We start from the raw sequence: 17,435 nt of genomic DNA, 5'->3' as shown, positions 1-17,435 counted from the left end.
TCGGGGCTCTTGTTCCACACCCGCTACACGAGGGAGCAGGTTGTTTCTCTCGTCACCCCGTGACTTGTATATTGGCCGTGACATAAATCTGTCATTTTGAGAAACCGAACACCAGCTGACTTGGGCGCTGAGCACCCCTCAGTGCTGCATTCCCACCCTAATTCGCTGACAACCGGGACACACATGGAATCCATTATCTTCCTTGTTCTCTTGTTAAGTACACTCACATTTCGATTAGTCCCCCCTGACAAGACACTCGCGTCATATTACCCAAGTTTTATCGCCATTTCGACCCAACAAATCAGGCGTCAAGTTTCTTTCACAAACATTTTAGAATACTCGACGTATTCAAATTAATTCAGAAATTTCCGTTGATTTTCCGTTAAGTTCCGTCTGTTCCGAGAATTCATATCACACTAAAACACATTAATATTCCAAAGTGCCTACTTCAATACTTTATTTCAATAATTGTCTGCAACCCTTTCCATCATTTGTCATTTTGTCATTTGTCTAGTTCTGCATATTCTTAAAACATTGCTGTATCGCTCGAATAGTTTGTGTGAAATAAAACATTTTTCCAAAGTTTGTAAACTCTAATTCGTTCGTTTCTGTCCCGCCGTTATATCTCCATTCTGCTCAAACTTTGAATTAAACGAAATTGATAAAGTTTAACGTAAATGTGTTTTCCCATTTAATGCGTGGAAAACTAGTGCTGAAGTCTCACAGGACGGCCAAATTAAAGTAAAAGTGCTTTCCCATTCAGGCGAGGAAAGTTAGTTGGCAAAAGAGACTTATCATAATCAGAAAGAAATATTCTAAAGACACCCGCTGAGAGAGTAGCGAGAGTTCATATCTCCGCACCAAGGAAGAAAGGGAGAGCCGTGCCGTTAGCACCCCCTTCGGGCCTTGCCTGCAGAAGTTGCCGCGCTGGACGAGTGACCGCCGAGTCAAGCCGAGCCGATTTCGTGACTAACATACACACACACGGTGAGTTGCTTTCATCTCTCCCTTGTTCGCCAGTCCTTCCAGTACACCCCGAACTCAAACTCAAATTTGCTGTGTAATTTCTCCGCTCTATCAACACCTTGAGCGAGGCTATATAGTGTATTTTAATGGCATCCCTTAAGGGGAACTGGAATTTAAACTGGTGACTTTGGAAAAGATTGCAACTCGTTATCAGAACGTGTCGAAATATTTCTTTCTGCATAGTAAAAATTACATTAACTAATTTAAGTGAGCAATTGAGATATATCACGATGGCGACATCGGGTTTTTCGGGTAGCGACTCGGATCTAAATCATGCGGCTAATAAGTCCGCGGGAGACGAGAAAGATCTTAATTCAGAAGATCTGGTTAAGGAAATTGAAAATATGCATCACGAACAAGACCGATTACGGCGAGAAAATTCCAATTTGTCCAAACAAATGGAGCAAATGACCGAATACGTAAAGAAAATGTCAATTCAATTTGAAGGCGGTCACCACGCGCGCAGATCCAACTCGCGGAAAAGGATCAAAGCCAAACGTTTTCTGTCAGGAGGACTTAAGTCGGAAAAGGGCGAAAGGTCAGAAACCGAGCCTACGGGAAAACCCACAGAAGTTGCAGAGCACAGTTCAAGCTCTTCCTACGATGATGCCGAAAACGGCGAAAAACCCGAAAGTGAAAATAATTCGGATACACCAGCACTGCCGGAAGATAGCAAGAAACGACCCCTGAGTGGGAGCGAGTCGCGTGCACTTGGTACCTTAACTCATGTAGTCCAGAGCTTTCCTGGACACACTGAGCAATATCATATCACTGACTTCTTTAACACCTTGGATCGAATGGCCAAATTTTACGGAGTTTCTCCTGATGTAAAATTAATGGTCGCGCACACTCGGCTACGCGACAAGGCGCTCGCTTTTGTGCGCTACACCGGGTTAATTCATGAAACCAATTACGACAAATTCAAGCAGAAAATGCTGGAAAAATATTCTCCTCCGTCTGACGTAATGTTATCTTATCAAGAGTTAATGAATTTGCGCATGAAACACACTGAGAGCGTAGATGATTTTGCTCAACGCGTGCTCGTTGCCGCATTAGCGTCAATTCCCCCTGATGTGGCTGGTAAGGAAAAGGAAAATTACCAGCATATTGTAATGCAGCATGCCCGCGGGGTATTCATTACTGGATTAACCCCAGAACTTGCAACTTTCGTCCGGCATAATCAGCCAAAGACATTCGAGGACGCGGTGCGGCTGGCCAAAAGAGAAGAAGCCGCTTTGAAGCAACGGCAGCAATTGCTAAGCAATAGCGTGGACCCTCATAACCACGAATTCCTGCCTAAGGTCGTTGACAAACGCAAAGTGCAAGCTGTGACCCAGATGATAGCCCATGAGCCCACACCGGATGTGAATTTTGTCACCCTAGGGCATTCGAATCCCGCCCAAGTAGCCACACATGTGCTTTTCAACGCTGAAAGAAGAGACGTTGCTCCACAGGAGGCCCATTATGAGAGCAATTACGGAAGATTTTACCAGGCCCCACACTTGCGAACTCACCATGATCGGGTGTATCAAGAAGATCGAGTTGCTGAGTTACAATGGCGAGAGCGGCAGCAACAAATACCACCGCCTGAGTCGCTTCCTCCGAGATTTAACAAACAGGGCAATAACAATGCAGGAAGGGGTGACGCTAACGCTTTTCCTCGCGTTGATGCATGTTTTGGATGCGGATCCACGGGCCATCGCCGTAATTATTGCCCTCATAAAACTTCAGCGTGTCACTACTGCGGAGTGAAAGGGCACTTCCACCGAGTCTGTCGAAAATGGGAAGCAGAAAAACAGAAAAATAACAATCAACACGGTCAACAGCAGCAGCAGCAACAGCAACGGCCTCCGCCGCCCCAACAACAGCCCCAGCAGCCTCCGCACCAACCTAATACACATCCGCCAACCAATCTTGCAGGAAATGTCTCCAGCAATAACCCCCCGATTCAATCTCAAAATCCTACAGGGCTGTTGCGACATGATAATGTGCCAAACACGGAGAACACGCGCAAAGTGAACATGGTACGTCAGCCAACTGCGGCACGCCAAGGTGAACCTCCAAAACACGGGGAGGGCCCGGCTGGCCTTGCCAGGCCCGCAATGGGCCAGACGCCGCCGGAAGCATCCGAATGGTGCCTAACTCTGTAGGGACCCCAGAAGAAAATTACAATGCTACGGACCTTACAAGGATAGAACATCGCGGCTCCGGAATATATTTCAATATGCAAATTTTTCATGAAAATAATGTCATTACCGGCCAATTCGCTCTTGACACGGGAGCAAGTTTAGTAGCATTAATTCCCTACGGATTTTTGCCCAAATCAGCAAGAGGAAAATTGCGTCCTTCGCAGCCTTTGTCTGAATTAACAGGCAAGAAATTAGAATTAGAAGGTGATATCTTATTATTGGTTAAATGGGGCACTTTCATTAATTTTGTAAATTTCACAGTAATGAAAGAAGGCTCCCCTGTTACGTACGGTTTGATAGGAGCAGAATTCGCAAGTCAGCTTAAACTCAAAATTAATTTCGGCCAGCGGCGCATCGAATGGCAAAATTATATTTTACCCGCTGAATTCGTAACGCATAATGCAATTTACCCAGCAGTAGTAAAACGTCGCAATCAGACAGAAGTCCACTCGTTGATAGCCAACGAGACCGGGGCCCAAGGCCCTCCAGACAAAGTAAATGTATGGCTAGCAAATCAACAAGCCTTTATACAAAAACAACAGCAGGAGGTACAAGAGCAATTACCTACGCTCGACTTAGTGCTAAAAATGTGGCAGCAGGAAATGGATACTGAATTAGATACATCCACTTTATTTTCACCCAGTACTCCTCCGCATGTGCGCATAATAAACCGCGGGCAGGGCCACCGCGCGGCGGCGCCGATTTGCCGGCCGATCACCCATTCATCAAGCGAGACCGGCTCTGTTACAGCCTCTCCAAGCATGTGATTCGTACCTAAGATGATTCTTGACTAAATGAACTTAATTTTGGGTATTTTTATTTTTGCCTAAAAATTTTTAAACGTTCTTTAACGGCCAGCTGAAATTTTCAGACGATTTTTTTTTTGGAAATGGTAAATTTGAAAAAGATTTGCTGAGTGGGGGAAAAACTGGAAATTTAATCAGATTTCTGAAGTTAAGCAGTATTTAACGCTACTATGAACTGGTGAATTTTAATGAAGCCAAACACAGACCCCTTTTTAAAATCTGCAATTTTGGAAAAAAAATTTATTTCTAGACTCAAAAGCAATTTTCTTGTTTTCTCACTATTAAATTTTCATAATTTTACTCACCCTGGAAGCAATTAATTTCCTTTGCTATAAATAATCACTATCATTCCACTTTAACTCAAATATTTTGTGTAGTTTTCCCGCCCTCCAAGACCCTGAGCGAGGCTACAATTAGCTTCCAAAAAAGGGAGCGATTTTTAACTGACTGAAATTTAAAACAAAATTGTATTTTCCCCTAATGTTATCGAAATCAGCCCAATACAAAAAAGTGCAACAGTGTATTAAGCAGCAAATGAGGTTACCAAGCCACTTTTATAAAGGAATCTTGAAATACACACGAACAAGAACAGATTCAGAGTAATTTAATGAAAACTTCTTGCTTCTATATGTATTGCTCAAAATTTAACATTGACGTTTTAATTGTTGTTTAATCATTTAACAATGCAGTTACAGAAATTTGTTGGAGCTTTACAGCAAAAGAAAGAAAAATCCCTTTTAATTTCACCTGAAAATTTTTAAAAGCCTAAATTTTTCCATGCTGCACGGCTCAAAGGCTAGCATATATGCTAACCCAATTTCCAACTCTATCTCCTCATTGGAATCGTATAATTTATCTTACCAGAAGGAAAATTCAGCTCAAAATTTGCATTCTATTTGATACATCGAGATCGAGTGGAGAGGGAATCAAAATCAAGCAAAAAAAATCACTGGCAAACCGTGTATAGTTTACTTTTTTATAATTAAATAAACTGGTTTTTGTCCTGGTTCACTATTTCACATCGTACAGGACTTAACTGTTGCTAAATTCAAGAAACAATTAGCTCAATGAACAACTGCTAAAGCAACCAATGCAAAATAATTTTTATTGCTTGCCTGTTCAGTTCTACTTTATATCTCAATCAATGATTTTTTTTCTAAACTGACTACACTTCACACAAGTTGCGATTTTCTCTCCCGTGTTCACCAGTCCTTCCAGTTAACATCGAACTTAAGTCAGATATTTTGTGTAGATTTCCCGCCCGCCCAAGACCCTGAGCGAGGCTACACTATAATCAGAAAATTGTTGGACAGGATGAAAAATATTTAAAAAAAAACTTTAAAAACCTGTCAAAATGCTTAAAAATTGATGAATTGCAATCATTTGATAGTCCGGACATCTCATAAAGCTCAAGAAAAATAATGCATAATCGGTTTTGCACGACCCAATCAATCACACGAGAAAATGAATATAAGGCTCCACTTTTCTTTCTGCTCGGACTTAGAAAATTTTCAGCACCAACAAAACATGCTGATTTTGTTGAAATTTTGAAAACCACTCATTATGAGCCAACTTCACTAAAGCTAAAATCTAAAATAGGTACTTATCGCGTAGCAGTTCTGCGTAGCTCGGTCGAGTCTGAATTCGGCGTCCCGCAATCAGCTGACAAAAGGGGTTCAAGAGATAAAATTAAAAATATATCCCGCACTTCTGACGCACCAAAACTGTTGCGAATATCTGCAACACAGCTAAACCAAAATACATAATTAGTGCCCTCCGACCCCTTAACTTACAGCCCGCAGAACTGGAGCGACTTCTTGGCCTCGCCGAGCACTCTCGCTGCCGCCGCGCCCTCCCTTTAACTCATCGTCGCGGCGGCTGTCTCTCACGATCAGTCGTCTCTTATATATATTATTTAATTCTTGCTCTAATTCTTTCAACGGCCAGGAGGGCCCAAACAAGATCAGTTGAACTTAGGTTTCTCGTAAAGACCTGATAAGTCCCGGAGCCAGTCTTAATTATTCAACGTCGAGAGCCATGAGAGGCCACAAGCCGAGAATAATCAGGACATGCCGCGGTAATATCACTTACAAAAATATTCAATGAGCTTTAAAACAGAAAAAGGCTTCTCAGTGAGCCTTTTTTAATTAATGAATGATGAAATTTTCAGATTAGTTTATCGTTCCTTTAATTATATTGCTGGTCAAGAAAAAAGACAACAGAGAGTTTGTAATATACCTATGCTATTACTTTAGCAAGTATAAAACCATTTTCTATATGAATATATTGCAATAAAATAGGCAATTAAATCGAAGGAAACCCAATAATAAATGAACTCAATACTTGTGCAATGATAAATTTTCACATTGGCTTAGCCTGGTCGTACACAATAATAATTTCCTTAGAAAAACACATCTGGACATCATACAGAAAAGGACCAGTAAATGCGTCCTTTTCTTGAATAAGATATTTTGAAAAAGCGAGCGTTCCAGCCAGCAAGAAAAATATAATTTTTCATTAATCATATAATCATTGCACAAGTATTGAGTTTGGCATCTAATTATTGCCTTCTTATGAACTTAATTACCTATCCATTCCATTATCAATTGTTATTTATCAAAATTAATTTTATAATATGCTAAAATAGCATAGAGATATTACAAGTTGTGCTTATTAGAAATTAAGTGACAGATAGAAAAAGACTTTCGATCGCGAAATTCACCACTTATTACGTTACTGAAGTTAAAGTTTACGCGGACGAGACTTTGAAAATGAAAGATCAAAGATCAATATAATTCTTACTGTGACTGCGGCAAGGCAAAAGAGGGGCAACAAGTAGGCAGAGGCGCAGGAGAGATGCTGCTCGGCAGAGGCCAGGAAACCGTCTGCTTGTCCGAGCCGGCGAAAGACGCCTCGAAGCTCGGGGATGGATGTGACACCACTTGGGGTGTCACGTGCCAGTCAGTGATTGGAAAAATACAGTTTGGGGCGTGGAAGCTATACTTTAAGTCAAACAGTGCTCGCTTGAACGTTCGAGGCAAAATAAAGAACGGATAATTTTATACATCAATCGGTGGTTCTTGGTGGCGGCCGCGCACCGCGCCTTGGGGCAGTTCAGGCCGATTAGTTTTTAAAACAAAGCTATATATATGTTTGTGTTGCATCTCTTGGCGCATTTTATGAAGTTTCACCAATCATGCTGATTAAAGCTGATAGCACATCTCAATCATAGAATTCTACTGAATTTCAAAGTATTCGACCATATAAAAATAAGGAAAACAATTTACTGTAAAATATATGATCCAGTGATTTGAAGTTTGAGCTTTATTGTAATTTGTGATAGAGCGGAAACAAGCACTGCTGCAGAGTTGTTGTTCCTAATCTTTTCATGAATAAAACCAAATTCTAAAACCCGTACTTCATTCAGCTATAATTTTTGGGTCAGCATTAAGTTTGATCGTAAAAACCACATAACATGTATGAATGAGCTTTTCTATAGAAATTTAATGTGGCTAAATGAACATAAATATATTGGAATAAAACAGGTTATTAAATTCTTATTTTCCTTTTAGTTACTCGGACCACACGATATATATGGAAAAATTATAAAATCACAGCATATTGTTGTGCCAGCAGGCACCTTATAATTAGCATAATTATTGTTTTTAAACTGGTTATATTATATTTAAAAAATAGTAATTAAAATTTAATTTAATATCTGATCTTCCACAGTTTAAGACGTTAAAATCGTTTAATATTTCTTATTCGCACGAAAGGGCAAGTGTAATAAATAAATCTAAATTAAAAAGAGCATTATATATATATATATATATATATATATATATATATATATATATATATATAAATATGCGTTGTTGAGCGACTTTTGAGTTCCATTGGTTAAAATTCCTTTTAATAGTTTAGTATAAGATCGATGTTTAGTATTAAAAATATTCAATTAATTAAATTATTGCCTTAATTTACAATTAGCTTTTTTCTCAACCAATAAAAAAGTGCGTCTTCCTGATGTTGTCTATAGATCAAAGAGTACAATCTGAAGGAGCAGTTCAGTTTCAACTTCGCGTCCGTGGTCGACAGACAGGAGGACGCGATCAGCAACAAAGTGAGCGACCAGCTGCCGCCGGCGCTAGTTCTGTCCAGCGGCATCAACGCGCAGCACGTGCTGTCCATCGGCTCGGACGGTCCGGTCAGCGTCACGCACACGGGCCGTCGCAGGATTTCCAGAAACCAACTGCGTGCCCTGCGGATGCGGAAACTGAAGAACAATAAGAGGAAGAGCAAGCAGGGGAAACTGGGTAAAGGCGAGCCCCGAATTATTGTCCGACCGCCCAGACGAAACAGTTTCATCTATATTTGATTAATTAATGGAAAACATCTATAGTGTTGAATTTAGATGCTGAAAAAATTACTCATCCGTTGCTGTCTTCATTTTACTATCCCTTTTTTGAATTTTTACAAATATTTTTTCGTTATTTAGTGGAGATTTGCACGCTGCCTGAGTGATCTAAACGCAACGTTCGCAATGAAATGCCAAAATCAACCCAAATTCTTGTGGTAGTGTGAAAAATAATTTCCTCAAATTCATCAAATGATGAGTGCATTAATAATAATTCGTGTAGACTAGGCCTCTGTAGCAAACGCTTTTTCCTTAGTTTTGTTGCTTCATATGCCACGCTGTGCGACGGATATATATTTTTTAATTTTTGAAAAACATGTTTAGAAGTTTACATGACAGCATTATTTCACAATATGCATCAATATTTTCAAAAAGTCTAAAAAGAACTCACTATTACCCTACTGACCTCGCATGCAGTGTTGCTAGTTGATATTTAATTGGTTTGAAGGTACACGGAGAAGCAATCGCGATACACATGGATGAACTAGAGCATTTTGAGTCTCGCTTCAAATTATTAATTTTTGGCTTACTTATTTCATTGGGCCCTGTTGCCTGGGGTAAAATTTGTTTTCAAATTTGTTTTAAAATTTGTTTTCAAATTTTTCTATATGCATATTAGCTACAAGAAACAAATCAAAATTAATTTTGACTGTACCTCAATATTTTGCAGTGCGTCACCAAACATCTACATGGTACCTTCGCAATGCTAAAGCATGTCTGACATCATTGAGCGACGCATCCTGTGCTGACCTCTTTGAAAACATAATGGAGGTGGACCGATATATTGTGGAAAATATGCTGCCACAGATAGCATCAGGGTAAGATTTCAAATATTTTTTCATATATAGTTACTAAAAATAACAATTTTCAGGAAAATGCCTACGACTACACGGGTGACAAGTTCTTACTACGCTTCATGTTTTTGCATTTTCATAAGTGTGATTGTAACGTGTTGGAAACTTTACTATTGGATACGGCCACGAATCGCACTACTTAACAACCAACCGGTTCAACCATAGATCGCGGGCTCAGTCAAATTATTGTTTTGGTTATTGTGAATTTTAATCGGAGTATTGCTCAAAATATGTATATTTGGATCTCAGCTTGTCAGTATTATACCTTCACCTCTGATTTTTTTAATTGTGGCGGCTCTTAAAGAAACAATGGTTTTTTTTATTTTGATGTTAAAATAGATTCCAAATAATATGCTCAAAATAAATATGATGTTTGGTTTGCACCTAATTTATTATGTAACTACAACAAAGCCGACTATAGTGCTCTCATAAATCGTGGCTTGAAAACACAATAACGCCGACCTCAATTTGTCTGGTTCAGGCTACGAGTCATCGCATTTTTCTCTGGTAATCATTTCACACGCGATGGGCATCTCTAATAGAGCGTATTCCAAGACAGGAAACTGAAACAGGAAACAAGAATTCCTGCTTTTTCCTGGAATTCCGGCAGGACAGGAAAATATTTTTCAGGAACAGGACAAGACAAGAATTTTGTTTCAAAACAATTCCATTCTTGGTCTATTTTATATCAAATATACCTCATTTATAGACAGCATTACTTTTCATTTTGATACTGCCTTACAATGTTTACTTTCTTTCATGTAACTATAAATATTTTTCCAAAAAAACCTAAAAATTATGACGACGTTTACAATTTTGCTCTAAAGCTTTAATTAAAATGCACAACTCTTAAATTATAGTCAGTGGTGTTCGAAAAAACAAGCGTTTTACAGAAACAATCAACTGTATCAAAAAATAACATTTTTAGGGTTTTTCTGCAATTCTTTTTCATTTTAAGCACTTTTTGAAATACTTTTTGTTGGATACTAAATTCTGTGCGGGGTGCATATTATTTTTTCCGTTTTGTTCATAAAGGGGAATTAGATGAATTAGAAATTATATACTCTATCAAAATTTAAACGCTTAGAAAATCTGTCAAATGGAAGTTTCAAATAATTAAAAGGAAACCAAAAAATATTAATATGGAAGAATATTAGAAGACCATTTTGTAAATTTGAATTAAATTTAAGAAAAAAAAACAGGACAGGACCGGAAATCCAATTTTGGAACAGGAACAGGACAGGACAGGAAATTTTTTTCCCGGAACAGGTCAGGACAGGAACAGAAAAACCTTTCTTGAATACGCTCTAATCTCTAATCCGTAACAACCGACAGGTATTCATCAATTAAACTAAATACAAAATTAGGAAAATATTTATGGCTGAGCTAATAAAAGTACATAAAAAGTAGTTCCTGTTTGTGTCCCAAATTTGTGTTTGGTGCCATGGCCTGAAAAGGAATTTTTAATAGTTGCATGTAATAGAAAGAATAAAGTGGCAAAAACTTTTACGTTCTACAGCTTTCGCCACAGTCCATCCTCGTCTTAATCATAGTTAGATATTTGTAACAGGGCTCGAAATCTTTCTGCTTGCAGTATTCCTCAGGTGTCAAACAATAATCTTCCTCGAACGGACCAAACAAGCTCGATACCACTGTACAATTTCAAATTTAAAAATATGTCAACAAAAAACATTTAATTTGAAACTTAAATGAATGAGCTCACCATAGTACAAAATCCAAAGAATTAAAATGCAGACCAAAATGGTGTAATGGCAATAAAAGCACAATAAAGGCATATTATTGAGACTGACACTGCGTATAAAAGAGTAAAACCAAGTATACAAAAGTAGTTCCTTTTTAAATAATATGCTGCGCTTGTGAGTTGACACCGCGTGTAAGTGAATTTGCTAAATACTGTATTATTTTCTTCGTTGTATTTGTAAAAAACAAAAAACAAAATTTCATAATATTTTTGTTATTTTCTCAATCAGTTATAGAGAACCTGCCACCCAATGTCTGTCTCACGCGCCTGACCTCCCGCCCCAACTAATTCATGAATTTATTGCTGTGGGTGGACAGTGGACTCAGATTTTGGCAGCCAATTTTCTTGGCCGTCTCAGATAAACTATTTTGTTTATTAATGTTTTAGGGGGACATTTGAATTGCAATAGCAATAAAAATGCAAACCGGATTGTTCAACTCATCTAAATTAAAATAAATTCAAAGTATTTGCCCTTCCGCCGTTAATCCATCAACAGAAATTGGTAGTTTTGAAACATGGAAATGTGATCATTTGTTACTTTCCTGCATATTTCAAGAGTGTGTTAATAAATTATTTTAGGACTATTCCTAAAATTGACAATATCATAGCTAGAACGTGAAAAATCTTGAACGTTTTCCATAATATCCCTTTCAACTTTAGGAAAGGATCTAATCTGAATTAATCGATAGCCTGCATCTCTGGCGAATTTTATAAAGTTTCTCCCAACCGTGCTGGTTAAAGCTCTCATAGCACATCAATGGCCGAGAATTTGAGATGCAATAAGTCCGAGCAACTAAGAAGATTGAAGAAGAAGACGTAACGCGCGCGAAAAGACGATTTATTTATCTGCTGACAATTAGTAACAGATTAAATAGAGAGAGAGATTGGCGGCAGCGGCGGCAACGGTGAGTGCTCTCGGTACGTACACGTCAAGGGGTCTCACAATCAGCTTGGGGGTGGCGAAGCTTGTGAATTTAAGTAAAAAAAACTGGCTCCTAGTCGGTTAGGCACTCATCAATATTTCAAGACCCAACCAGTATGTCGTCCATAAAATGGATGGCACACGCGCCCTCGTGACATCCGCTATGTGTGGTCTGTGTTCGAGGGTTCGTTAGTCAGTTCAAAATTTTTACAGAGGCATAAACTGATCCAACGGCAAGCTGAAAACTCTTCTGGGTGCGAATTTTTATTTGAATTGGATTCTGGAGTCTCTAACTGGATTTCTGGTCCAAATGCTTCGTTCTTCAATCTCCTCTAATTTGTATGTTATGAATTGCCAAGGAGTAAAGGCCCGAATTTTAGGTTATCATTTGAAAATAGAGCAGGCAAGCAGGCAGCGTCGAGTGCGCGTGACAATGACTTTTCCGCCCCTTCCAAGAAATGGGAAAAATCGGCTATAGTGACTTGGGAGTTGCCTCTTGCTCCAGATGTTTTAAGCAGAGAATTCTTAAAGCGATAAAATGCGGCGGGCGACAATAGCATCCGTGCGGCCCTAGAGGCTATGTTGACAAAGGATCGATACAACAATTAATACTCTGCTCGGTCATTGATGGCTTGAAGTAATAGTCAGGGTCTCCGAAGGCTGTTGGCCAGATGCGCGCTTTCTCGTCTCCGTGTGTCGAGTTTTATATGAATAAAAAAATCAAAAAAATCAAAATCAACTCATATTCTTCAACCTTATTAGTTGCTCAAACTTGCATCTCAAATTCTCGGCCATTTTCTTCAAAGGGGGCTTCATATACTGGATAACAAATTTCCTTCTTCGCTAAATATTTCTCGCCAGGAGGTCGTCGTTAATTTAATTTTCTTTCGTCAAGGTCGCAAAATTTCGTCCTAATCAGCTCGCAAATGTTTTTCTTGTCAGTTCGGAAATTCTTCTTCGTACGTTCGCAAATTTTTCTCTTCGGCGGCTCTGGCGCGCACAGACAGCGTAGGCTCCGCAGCACGGCTCTCCTTTTCTCCTTGGCGTGGAGTGATGAACTCTCGCGATTCTCTCAATGTATTAATTCTTTGTAATATTTCTTTCAAATTCTGGTAAGTTTCTGTGCCTGCTAACTTTCCTCGCCTGAATGGGAAAAGCACCTTTACGTTAATTGCGGCAGTCCTGTGTCCTGTGAGACTTCAAAGACTAGCTTTCCACGCATTAAATGGGAAAACACATTTAAGTTAAATTTAGCAATTTCTTTCAATTCTTAAGTCGAGCAGATTGGAGATATATCGGCGGGACAGAAACGCACGTAGTTTCAAGTTTACAAGGTTTGGGAAAGTGGTTTATTTAACACAATTTATCGAGCAATACAGTACTGTTTTAAAATATACTAAACGAGACAAATTCCAAGTTATGGAAAAGTCGCAAACACTAATTGATATTTTTTAATATGAAATATAGGCACTTAAGAGTATTAGTGTGTTCTATTGTGATCTAATTCTCTGACCAGACGGAAATTAAAACATGGAATCGACGGAAAGTGACCAATATTAATCGAGGGTGCTGCAACTGTGACCCGAGGCAATCGTGCCCTAAGTTAAAATGGTGGGAAGGGGAGGAGTGCGGCATCAGGGTTTCGTCCTTAGGAAGGGTCTTTTGAGGGTGGTTGTTGCCTAAATAATAATGCTACTTTAAATAAATAAATTTGCTTACAATATCTTTGATTTCCTGCTTAATTCGCATCGAATATATTTAAAATGTGTGTTGATATCAAGATATTAACATGACAATCGAGTCTACTCTTAGTTCTGAAAGTTTTACTTTGGCCACGATTGCCGCGAGTCACAGTTCGTTCACTCGCTTCAACTGTGACACAGAGACGAGCTTGCAACGCAGCACCCTCCGAGGGTGTTTAGCCCGTGCACATATTTAGGCAGCGCACCAAATGGGGGGCGCTGCGCTTCACAATTAAAAAGGTCGCTCGCAGGTCAGACTTTCCTTTGCAGCCGACCGCTTTTGTGTGCTTGACAATAATGTATTGGCTGGCGCGTGAAAAATCAATCATAGTTAGATAAGTGTAACAACTCACGAAACGATTCTGCTTGCACTATTCCTCAGGTGTCAAACAATGATTTTCCTCGAACGGACCAAACAGGCTCGATGCCACCGTATTTCAAATTATAAAAATATACAATATTTAAATCCACGGGGAAAATTGTTAAATGAATAAGCTCACCATAGTAAAAAAATCCAAAGGAGTACAGTGAAGACTAGAGAGGGGAACCGGACGGGTTTTTGGTCCCGTCCCTGTCCCGTCCCAGAAAAAATAATCCCGTCCCTGTCCCATTTTTTCTCTCTCGGGTTTGTCCCTGTCTCTGTTAGCTCTTAACCTTGTCCCTGTTCAGTCCCCCTCGACCCCTTTTCCAGATTCGTAATTTTTCAAATTTCTACTTTACTGTTAAAATTAGCTATTTTTGTCAGTAAATTATTATTATTATTATTATTGCTTGTTTATTCTCACCAAAAGATATGTACATACATGTTAAAAAACTATTTGTCAATAGAAAGCACAGTGAGAAAAGGCACCATTCCTGGCTAACGTCTCGCTAAAACTCTACCCAGGAGGGCAGAGCCGGAATGGGCCTTGAAAGGAGGGGAATTAAGCTGCACTAGAAACACGCACTCACATACGCCTTACACTTGGAAGGAAACTGTGCCGCCGAACAGTCTTTCAATGCAGGTGGTGCAGCATTCCAAAAGGCGATGACTCGAAAATCAAACGCACACTGGCCGAGTTCGGTGCGCGCTGGTGGCTGTTGCAGCCGCGGATAACAATATGTAAATTGTAAGCCTCGCAAGAGTGCTCACTTTTAAAAATAGGTTGGTGGAGACTGGAGACAATGACTTATTTTTTTCTATTATTGCTTGCAGGGTTCGCAAAAATTACATTTTCCGGAAAACCCCACTCCATGGCTAAAAACTGTTTTTTGCTGGGTTTTCCGCAATTTTGCGCTTTTTACCGAAACAAATGTATTTTTCTTGAAAATAAAAAATTCTCATACTGGATGACCAAAAATAGGAACGTTACAAAATCAAAATAAAAGCCACTGGTTAAGGGTTCATCAATTTTGCACTACGCAAAAATGCACCACTGGTTTTTGGCGCATAAACCGAGTTGGAGGAGTTTTTTTCCCGAATTTAACCCCAAAAAGGTCACATTTCGCGCCAAAAGAAGTGTCAAAAATTTGGAAAATTGCGGTTTGTTTTACAATAATTGGTTGTCTTTTGGTGAAACCAGTGGCATTTTTACTAATTTTTAAAAATCCCTATTTCTCTGCTCATCTATCTTAAGAATTTTTAATTTTCAATAAAAACGCATATGCTATATATGCTTTGAAATAAATGCGCAAAATCGCGGAAAAAACTGCGAAAAAAGCAGATTTTTTGCTGAGATTCTTTAGGCTTTTAATGCTGCAATTGCTGCCGATAAAACTGCCCCACGTACCGCTGCAGATTGTCCCTGTCCCGAAATACAAAATTCGTCCCGTCCCTGAGGGATTCCCTCAGGGACGGGAATCCCGTAATTCCTGTCCCTGTGTAGACTCACTTCATGAGCTACATTTTATATGATTCAATTTAAGCTCTTTTGCAAGCCCGGTCGGCCCCCCTTTTGCTCAGACCCCTGTTTGCGTACACTATCGGAACGCCCGTATTAAGGGAAGGTCCATATTTTAGTAGCAGTCAAATCATGCTCATGGTGTGTCGTCACTTTTGCCAGCCATACAATTTGCGAATTACTGAATCAGTCTTGTGATCCCTTACTCACGGAGCCGAGACAATTGAGTGGATACAAGGGCGATTGCAACCCCAGCCTATGGCCGAGCGTGAGACACGGCTAAAAATAGACCAGACAGAGGTGCATCGGTGCACGTGCAGCAGTGCACGGGCAACGGCCTCTCTCGACGCAATAGCAACAGTAAGACAAGATGACGGGCGGCTCATATCAAAGCTTATAATGTGTCATCCCCCATTAATCACGTGTCATAATTATCCCCTCCGAGGAGAAACACATGGCCCTACACGCGGCCCGACAAAGAGTGCGGGTGTCGCAATCATAGACGAAAACAGGCGACAAATGGACCAAAAACGTCAGAACGTACGCGGTCAGATTTATTGGGCGCCGAGAGACCAGACATGCACTCTAGTTCTACACCCACTACACGAGACAGTAGGTGGTTTCTCTCCATATCATCATCATCATCACACCGTGATTGTACATTGGCCGGAAAATCATCCTGTCACCCCGAGAAACCGAACACCAGTCACCTCTGGCACTGAGCACCCTTCAGTGCTGCATTCCACCCTAATTCGCTGACAACTGGGACACACACATGCAGCCCATTATCCTCTTTATTCTTTTCTAAGTACACTTACACCTCGATTAGTTCCCCACGCCAAAGACATTCGCGTCACACTACCTACGCTTACCGCAAATCGTTTCCTACTTAACAAGACAGGCGACAGGCCTATTCACGAACTCGGCGTTTTTCTGATTAATTAGTCGCTCTCCGTTGATTTCCGTTTGTTCCGAGAATTAATATCACACTAGAACACATTAATACTCCAAAGTGCCTATTTTATATTTATTTCAATTAATGTTTGCAACCTTTCCATAATTGTAATTTGTCTCGTTTTACATATTCTTAAAACATTGCTGTATCGCTCGAATAATTTGTGTTAAATAAACCACTTTTCCAAACTTTGTAAACTTAAAAATACATGCGTTTCTGTCCCGCCGCTATATCTCCACTCTGCTCAACTTAAGAATTGAAAGAAATTGCTAAGTTTAACGTAAATGAGTTTTCCCATTTAATGCGTGGAAAGCTAGTCTTTGAAGTCTCACAGGACTGCCAATTAACGTAAAGGTGCTTCCCCACTCAGGCGAGGAAAGTTAGCTGGCAAAGAGACTTATCAGAATCAGAAAGAAATATTAAGAAGAAATACGCTGAGAGAATAGCAAGAGTTCATCTCTCCGCACCGAGGAAGCGCGCTAGAGCCATGCCGCTTAGCACCCCCCAGAGCCGTACCCGCAGAGCTGACGCGGTGCGCATCATACCGCCGAGCCGAACCTCTTCACACACACACGGTGAGTTGCTGTCTTTCTCTCCCTTGTTCGCCAGTCCTTCCAGTAAACCCCGAACTCAACTCAAATTTGCTGTGTAATTTCTCCGCTCTCCAACACCTTGAGCGAGGCTACACCCTGCCTGGTCCCCTTTCTAGTGAAGACCAAAATAATGTAATGCAAAGAAAAGCATGCTGGGTCCATAAATTTGAGACTGACAAATAAAGAATAAAACCAAGTATACAAAAGTAGTTCCTTTTTAAATAATATGCTGCGCTTGTAAGTTGACACCGTATAAGTGGATTTGCTGAGTACTGTATTATTTTCTTTG

At 39.9% G+C, this 17,435-nt stretch overlaps 1 protein-coding gene across 1 annotated transcript in view; it reads left to right on the top strand.

Moving 5' to 3' along the window:
• The window catches only part of LOC135943669 (spondin-2-like), a 33,099-nt gene extending 24,685 nt beyond the window's left edge, over nt 1–8,414 (top strand). Inside the window, exon 5 of the mRNA XM_065490320.1 lies at nt 8,061–8,414. Within this exon, the coding sequence (XP_065346392.1) occupies nt 8,061–8,399 (339 nt within the window). The 3' untranslated portion in view covers nt 8,400–8,414. The remainder of the gene's footprint in view (nt 1–8,060) is intronic.
• Nucleotides 8,415–17,435: the final 9,021 nt, after the last annotated feature.

Source organism: Cloeon dipterum, chromosome 4 (genome assembly GCF_949628265.1).
Source record: "Cloeon dipterum chromosome 4, ieCloDipt1.1, whole genome shotgun sequence".
Taxonomy (NCBI): domain Eukaryota; kingdom Metazoa; phylum Arthropoda; class Insecta; order Ephemeroptera; family Baetidae; genus Cloeon; species Cloeon dipterum.
This window is presented reverse-complemented; position numbering and strand designations above follow the sequence as displayed.